Source organism: Saccoglossus kowalevskii, chromosome 5 (genome assembly GCF_978046115.1).
Source record: "Saccoglossus kowalevskii chromosome 5, keSacKowa6.1, whole genome shotgun sequence".
NCBI classification, from domain to species: domain Eukaryota; kingdom Metazoa; phylum Hemichordata; class Enteropneusta; family Harrimaniidae; genus Saccoglossus; species Saccoglossus kowalevskii.
The window spans coordinates 43,689,900-43,699,169 of record NC_140645.1 but is presented as its reverse complement, the minus strand read 5'-3'; the positions used below and the strand labels follow the sequence as shown (position 1 = coordinate 43,699,169).

Sequence of the window (9,270 nt, the reverse complement as noted above, 5' to 3'; positions counted from 1 at the left end):
CCCAAGGATTGGATGTTATATGGACTACAGTCGGGTAAATAAGTGTGAGTGAGACTCCCAGGGATTGGATGTTATATGGACTACAGTCGGGTAAATAAGTGTGAGTGAGACTCCCAAGGATTGGATGTTATATGGACTACAGTCGGGTAAATAAGTGTAAGTGAGACTCCCAAGGATTGGATGTTAAATGGACTACAGTCGGGTAAATAAGTGTGAGTGAGACTCCCAGGGATTGGATGTTAAATGGACTACAGTCGGGTAAATAAGTGTAAGTGAGACTCCCAAGGATTGGTTGTTATATGGACTACAGTCGGGTAAATAAGTGTGAGTGAGACTCCCAAGGATTGGATGTTATATGGACTACAGTCGGGTAAATAAGTGTGAGTGAGACTCCCAGGGATTGGATGTTATATGGACTACAGTCGGGTAAATAAGTGTAAGTGAGACTCCCAAGGATTGGATGTTATATGGACTACAGTCGGGTAAATAAATGTAAGTGAGACTCCCAAGGATTGGATGTTATATGGACTACAGTCGGGTAAATAAATGTAAGTGAGACTCCCAAGGATTGGATGTTAAATGGACTACAGTCGGGTAAATAAATGTAAGTGAGACTCCCAAGGATTGGATGTTATATGGACTACAGTCGGGTAAATAAGTGTGAGTGAGACTCCCAAGGATTGGATGTTATATGAACTACAGTCGGGTAAATAAGTGTAAGTGAGACTCCCAAGGATTGGATGTTAAATGGACTACAGTCGGGTAAATAAATGTAAGTGAGACTCCCAAGGATTGGATGTTATATGGACTACAGTCGGGTAAATAAATATAAGTGAGACTCCCAAGGATTGGATGTTAAATGGACTACAGTCGGGTAAATAAGTGTGAGTGAGACTCCCAAGGATTGGATGTTATATGGACTACAGTCGGGTAAATAAGTGTGAGTGAGACTCCCAAGGATTGGATGTTATATGGACTACAGTCGGGTAAATAAGTGTGAGTGAGACTCCCAAGAATTGGATGTTAAATGGACTACAGTCGGGTAAATAAGTGTGAGTGAGACTCCCATGGATTGGATGTTATATGAACTACAGTCGGGTAAATAAGTGTGAGTGAGACTCCCAAGGATTGGATGTTATATGGACTACAGTCGGGTAAATAAGTGTGAGTGAGACTCCCAAGGATTGGATGTTATATGGACTACAGTCGGGTAAATAAGTGTGAGTGAGACTCCCAAGGATTGGATGTTAAATGGACTACAGTCGGGTAAATAAGTGTGAGTGAGACTCCCAAGGATTGGATGTTATATGGACTACAGTCGGGTAAATAAGTGTGAGTGAGACTCCCAAGGATTGGATGTAATATGGACTACAGTCGGGTAAATAAGTGTGAGTGCGACTCCCAAGGATTGGATGTAATATGGACTACAGTCGGGTAAATAAATGTAAGTGAGACTCCCAAGGATTGGATGTTATATGGACTACAGTCGGGTAAATAAGTGTGAGTGAGACTCCCAAGGATTGGATGTAATATGGACTACAGTCGGGTAAATAAATGTAAGTGAGACTCCCAAGGATTGGATGTTATATGGACTACAGTCGGGTAAATAAGTGTGAGTGAGACTCCCAAGGATTGAATGTTATATGGACTACAGTCGGGTAAATAAGTGTAAGTGAGACTCCCAAGGATTGGATGTTAAATGGACTACAGTCGGGTAAATAAATGTAAGTGAGACTCTCTATGTCATAACTAATTTTAATAATAATTCTCCCTAAACTCTGATATCATTTATAATACTGTATTTTATAGTTGTAGATTGATAGGCAGCATGTCACAACTCTTCTTATTTTAAAAAAGTAAATTAAGTTGATTAAAACGGAAGCAAGAATATTTTTGTGAAAGAATTAGGCAACGTTGATACTATGCAGGTGGGTGTGTTGTGTACTTCACCAAACTGCCGTAAATTGTTAAGATATGACACATACTAACATTATAACTCAGTCCCCATAGTGACCTACGCACAGAATAACTGATCTCCTTACAAAGTAAACAGTGTATAGTACGACGCAAATGTTGTTTCTTGTGTGATGTGTGTTTTCTGCGCAGCGACGCAGTGAGTATAAGTGACAGCGGTGAAATGTACATTTAGAAACGCAATATATCCCGGATGTTACTATTCTAAACCATCTATGAAGTTTGCGTGAAAGTTAGTAATATCAGGAGCACTTATGTTATTTATTTATGTTATTTATTTATGTTATTTATTTATTTATTTATTTATTTATCTATTTATTTATTTATTTATTTATTTATTTATTTATTTATTTATTTATTTACTTATTTATTTATTTACTTATTTATTTATTTACAGTAACACATTGCTAATTATATTGATCTTCTGGTATATATTATACATATAAAACAACATTGTTCACGTCAATAATGGGCAGTGGTTCATCGAAAACGAAACAAAAAGAAACAGACACAAGGTTAGTAATAAAACAGTACACCATTAGGAAAACAGCTTATTTTGGCAAGACAACGAAACATATTTTTTTTATATTTTATCATATTATAGCAGTAACGTACTTTCACAGTACCTAAACAAGTAATTAACTAAACTTTTTTTATTCTGGTAATCCTCAAAAGGAATGAAAGAAAAATGTATTTACCATTGCTGCCCTGCTCTCGATTTGATGTTAAAGATAGATTCATTGGAACTGTATCGCAAATTTGATATGTTCTTGAAGTAGGAACTATATAAGGGTGAATAAATATATGCATAGATATAACTACTGAAAGTACAATAAAGTATATAATTCATTGCAGTGAGAGGTTTATTGCAAATCCACCACGAAAGACATCTATTCCGGAATCAGACGTACATGGGTCAACTCGCGATTCCACTTCTGACAGGCGTTCAAGACACATTTCAAGACACAGTCACAGACGCCTAGACAATCACTATGACATGTACCCAAAATATGACGACAAACAAGAATTTCCTCGCAACGCCAGACTGGCGGATCAATGTGGCTTCTGTAAGAGTACAACATCTCAGGGGTACTGTTTTGACTGTGGCGTGACCATCTGCGAAATCTGCACACAGCATCACGGTGACGCCAACTTGCTGCAACGTCACAAGATTATTCCAATTGAGGAATATAGACAGAACCGTCAGGTATTGGTAAAATACGTCAAACCTATCATTTGCCCCATGCATGAACGGGCCGAAATGACTTACTACTGCAGCACATGTTGTGTGCCGATGTGTATGACGTGTGCCGAGTACAGTCATCCAAGACCGCATCATCACCACATGACACTCATAGCCGGGGTACAGAAGAAACAGCAAGAACTGCAGCTGCATCTTGATGGTATAAACAACCGACAAAAAGAATTGGGTGATATTAAGGTCCAGCTAACGGCTATGCAAAACGATGGAGAAACGAATCTTAAAACAACCGCCTCACAGATCACAGAACATACAAACCAACTAATAAGATCTCTCCAGGATATGGAGGAGCAGCTAAGAATAAACGGGGAAAGCTTGGTGCATGAAATATCCCAGAGACACAACTACAGAGTTAGAAGTGCAGATGAGCAGAAGATAGTTATAGATGAACAGATAAGTAAACTGGAGTTTGAGAAAGACCAGGCGTCATCTTTGGTAAGACAAAGCAACGCTATTGGATTCCTTATGATAGTCAATCAAACCCTTCGAGAATTAAAAATTTCTATGGAAGAGAAACTGAATACTGAGTCTCCCACCAAACTAGTTTTCGTTCCCAATGTGATGGAGGAATTACCGATCGATGCTGTGGGCTCTATTGAAGAGGTTGCATTGATAAAGAGAGCTGTCGGAGGTATCAACTATCGTCGACAATTCACCTCCTCCTCTTCAAAGCGACAGAGTGCTATGTCTACGCAGTCGTTACATCGAAGAAGTGCCATTCCAAACGGATACGACAGGCCTGCGTCCAATACAGACTGGAAAATGAACAATTTTGGACTTGAAACTGAAAAACAAGTCAAAGACAAATCTATAATTGATTATGCAGATTGAACTAAACTATATACTTCGAAAAGAAAGATGTTGTATCGTCAGTATAATGTGTAGAGTAATGCACTGACGAACAATAAACAGGAAACATTCCAACATCAACACATATAAGTGTTGCCGACATAATCAAATATATATTATTCGTGCTTCGCTTGTGTGAAATACGATAGTTAAAAAGGAACAAATAATTACATCAATCCCGCGCTGGCATGTTCATGCATTTACATAACTTTAAAGTTCAGTTATTGTAGGGGTGACATGCTTGTTTTTATACATGCTATTTAAGAGCTAATATGTTGTCAGGTGACAAATGCGAAATGCTCGATTACAATGTACGATCGCACAAACAAAATTGTGCGTGAATCAACAATATCTAATTGGCGAGAGCCCTATTATGATTCGACCATATAAACAAAGTCTAGTCACTTTCATCTGCAAAACTACTTATGACCGTCTTTTTGCAAGCAATGTTCATGTGAGCGAAGTCAACTCATGATACAAAAAACAAACGGTCGTTTTTCCCCACGCGCATGTAGATTTTTTGGGGCTTTTCAAAATATTATAATTGAAATAAACTAAAACAATTGCACTGATAAATTAATTAAATTTAAAGAGGCATTCGACCTGCTTTTAGCTTGTTTTACTGAGAACAGAAAGTTACAAATAGAAATGACATAATTACATGATTGATGTATATTGATCAAAAGTGCATGAAAAGACGCATCTTATTCTAAAAATTTGCCTTCAATCGATGTATTGATTTTTGGGTACACATATGGATAGTTTGCATCGTATAGACAGTATGTTTGGGGTTCGATTTGAATGAGTGGTTTGGTAATAAGCGGGAAAAACAACTATTATACGTCAGCTCAATTTCAGCCAGTAATCTCTTTACTCAGGCTCTTTGCCATGTAATAAAAAACGAAATTTAGCTGAATTTACTTATTTATTTTCATTTGAGCGTACATTGTGCCTCGATATTATATGTAATATTATGTAATAATATATACTAATATAATATAATACAAATATCAGAAAGTCACTATATCTTTATTGTATCCAAATAATAGTAATGTGCGAGAAAGTGTTTTCGCTCTGATAAGAATAAAAAATATATATAATTTAATTTAATGAATGGAACTCACGAAACGCTGTTACTTAGTATATAGTAGACATATCTCCCAACTGCAACAACAACAAACTTGTGCATGGCAATCAGGAATCATGCTACTTTCGAGGGGATTCATTATCAAATAACATTTTTCAATTTTATTTCAATAAATATATATTTATACTGTGTCAGGTATACTATCCAGCTTATATTATTAGCATATATATTATTTTATTTATTTAATCTTTGAATAACGTGTTCATCTGCGGCTGTGAAAAGTTATCTATGTTAGTTACAATTTATAGCGTAATATAGAAACGCCTACATTATATTACATGACAAAAATACCTACGGCTATGTTACCCTGGCTATTATATATTATAATACTCCTAAAAGTGCGCGATCGCTTGCGGAAGTCATCCGGAACTAGAACTATACGAGATTTCGCAATCACCTTTCAACCAGCGCAGGACTTGTTTGGGCAATTGCCATAGCTACGTGCCACAGTATTTGTTATATTTCGAGGTCAATGATTTGACTTCTTGATTACAAGTCGGTAACTGACTTAGGTCAAATAAGTATATGCCTGTTATTTATGCTATGTTAATTTAAACGGTGCCAATACATGCCTAAATCTCCAAGTGTTTTAATGTTTACCTGGTTTTAACAGTTGAACTAGTTAATGTGGCGTCGTCTGTGCATTGCGTTTTTCTATTGTAAAATGCGATAAGAGGACCGGACCAGACTAACACATCACCTACGTGCGTGCCACTATAAAGCAAACATACGTTGCCAAGTTCTCATCAGGACAACTCGGGGCGTGTTGATTCAGAGGAATTATTTCCTAGTGTGAATCACAACGCTCTGCGTATAGGTGGAATCAGTAACAGACAAGCACAGTTGTCAACATCTAACTCCTCAAATAGAATTCTACATAGTGTGGTATCGAGACTGAACACAACGCCGACATTCTGTGAATACACTCGAAGGTTAGAATGTGTTACTCTGTTCTTTATTATTGGGAGTTATTAGCGTCTGACTGTATGACTGCCATAATATATCACACCACCTAAACATTGAGCTTTACGAACAATAGTACAATGAAGTCCACATCAGTAGCGCAGTCACTGATAGTTCACAGTTCACATGCTGTAGTGTATAAACGCATATTTCGCGGCAGCGGCAACTAACATATTCTACGTACACGAACAACTCTAAATGACGTGAATATTACTTCATTTCGAATCCACACAAACTGTCAAAACCTTGAAGACCATATTTATTCAATAAGTTTGACTGACTAATGTTTGTTTCTAAATATTGTATTTTGTCGCATACGTATATACATTACTGAGAAAAAAAAAACACAATGTAAAAAAATACATTTCACAGTTTTCGGATTTTGTTACGATCTCAATTTGAGATCAGAGAAGAACATATGGTACAAATTGACTGTATTTTGATTTCCACTACTTTTGTGTAGCAGATATGACTTATAAATTGTGAACATTGTAATTACAATCAACAGATTTTCACGCTGACTGTAACCATTCATTCCATATATAAGTGTCGGCATAGTTATTGTCGCTGGACAATTGTTTATTTGAGCTAAACACGTGTCTATTTGCTTCAAGAAACTCTTTTGAACTGACTAATTTAGAGTAAAGAGAAAAAATTGACAGGTGTCTATAATTTTCCCCGGGTTAGAGAATTTTCCAACACCTTTCCAGATATTTTCCTTTGGCATGTATATTTTCTGGCAAACCTGCTCGCGATTTTTGTAGTGTTTCCTTATTTAAATACATACCCCCACACCACTCACAATTAATGCTGTATTCACTTACAATGTTCTGGTCAATATGGGTATACGTATAGGTTCCAAAATGTATGTCACAATTTCGAAATTATGGAGTTAAATTAATACGTCTGTTCTCAAAGAGAGAGTGTTTCCTAAATATCAAAATTACTCATAATTTGCTTACTTGAAATTTGCAAAATTTTCTCAAGAAATATAAAATGTTTCCTCTCCCCTCAAAGCATTTTTTTAGTAATAGATGTTCCGATGAGCAGTACCATTCACCCCATTTCGGTGTTTGCATTCATACTTTTTTTTATTTTTGGTAGGATTCTCGTTTCCGCTGTATGACGGTTGCAAACTAGGCAAGATGGGTAGTGGAAGCTCCAAATCAAAAAATACAAATTCAAAGTAAGTAAAACTGATTATTTAAAATTCTACTGAACATAATTTGGAATGCAAATGAAAATATTTGGTTACATGATTTATTCAATTCATTGATTGTATTCTCCACAGAGCCTCTGAGCGTCCAGATACTTCTTCAACAACGCGTACATCAACAGCAAATCAACCGCCATCAACAAGACAGAAACATAGCAGAAATCCACGATTGTCTGAATGTGGCTTCTGCATGAGAAGCTCTGCATCAGGTTACTGCGTGGAGTGTGGTATGCTGATATGCAAGGTCTGTTCCGATCACCATGAAGACACCAATCTATTAAAACGTCATAATATCATCAGCCTCCGAGAGTACAGCGATAATAAGGCCATGATGTCCAAGTTTGTGAAGCCAGTCATGTGTTCTATGCATGAGGGAAATGAAATGACGTACTACTGTAACACGTGCAGCATTCCTATATGTATGGTGTGTGCCGAGTACAACCACCCAAGGCCTGCACATTCTCACGTAACCCTGATTGCCGGTGTTCATAAAAAGCATCGCGAGCTTCAGGATCGGCTAGAAAAAATAAAAAATAAGAAAAAACACTTGCACAATGCTACATCTTCTCATGATGCCGCAGAACAGGACGGCAATCAGCAGATTAAACTGACATCTTCCCTGATTCAAGAACATACTCAACAACTAGTAGCGAGGTTACAGAAGATCGAACAACAGTTGCAGAACCACGGCGAAAGCTTAGTGAATGAAGCCGAAAGACGACATCAAAAAAACCTCTGCACAGGGGCTGACTGGAAAGAAGAGGTGGAAAAACACGTGGGATACCTAGACTACGAAACTGAGAAGGCCGCTACCTTGGTAGAACAAAGTAACGACATAGGATTTCTACTAGCAGTAAACGAGACACTGAAAAGTCTCGAGACAGCAGAGAAAGAGGCGATACTATCCGAGCCACCACGCCACGTAGTGTTCGTGCCAAATGAAGTCGTTGTGGAAAATATGCCAATCGGCAGAGTCGGAGCTCTTGAAGAAATACCAGCCATCAAACCACAGGACGGAAACATGAAAGCGCGATTGTATGAATGGCAAGAGGCAAGAGACACATATAGTCAATATAAAGGTGTATCCCGTTCATCATCACGCCCAGCGACCAATTATCGAGGAAAAACTCTTTACGATGATAACTACAACGTTAACAATCTGAACAATGTCAGTAGAGCAAGTCGTCGACCTGACACTGGTGTGTCACACATTACATCTTACGATCGCACAGTTGGAAATTAATACCCAAGCAGGTACAATCTTTGCATTTGTGAAATCTGTTGTAATACTCCTAAAATGCCAATCATTTTATTGGAATATTATTGTATTGTGCATATGTTTCTGTAATTATCTTTAGCTCGAAAAAAAAAACATTTGCCTTTTCAATGCATCACTGACGTGAATGTATCCGCCGTTTAAGGACATGCCACATTATAGAGAAAATACCAGTTGAACTAATTTACAAGGACATGAGCTGAGTTTTGGCCCAATTCGTCTTTGGAAAAAGATATCATCAACATAGCTGAGAAATAGATACATTTTGTCGTACAAAAATTAATTTTCCAATTAAAAAACATTATGAAACTTTTGGCAAAATAGTTTATGGCCTTTAATTGCTTCCATCAAAATTATCCTTCTATACTACGACAACAACGACATGTCATGATTTAGTAATTTAATATGCATTTCTAACTATGGCACAATAGTGTTGGCTGCTCCGATGTGTACTCTAAATATTTTGTATAGAGGTGTTTTTTCCCAGTCATCATTGTTTTAGTGACGTCGCTAGAACTAAATATACAAGGCATATTTGATGATTGTGATCAACTATAACGCTATTGGCATAACTCAAATCACAT

At 37.2% G+C, this 9,270-nt stretch overlaps 1 protein-coding gene across 1 annotated transcript; it reads left to right on the top strand.

Annotated features, from left to right (window-relative positions):
- Positions 1-6,114: 6,114 nt before the first annotated feature.
- Positions 6,115-8,653, top strand: LOC144349497 (protein meiotic P26-like). The gene is made up of 3 exons (XM_078008063.1): positions 6,115-6,163; positions 7,299-7,380; positions 7,486-8,653. Exons 2-3 carry the CDS (start codon positions 7,340-7,342, stop codon positions 8,651-8,653), a joined length of 1,209 nt encoding a protein of 402 aa, XP_077864189.1. The 5' UTR covers positions 6,115-6,163; positions 7,299-7,339.
- The last annotated feature ends 617 nt before the right edge of the window (positions 8,654-9,270 follow it).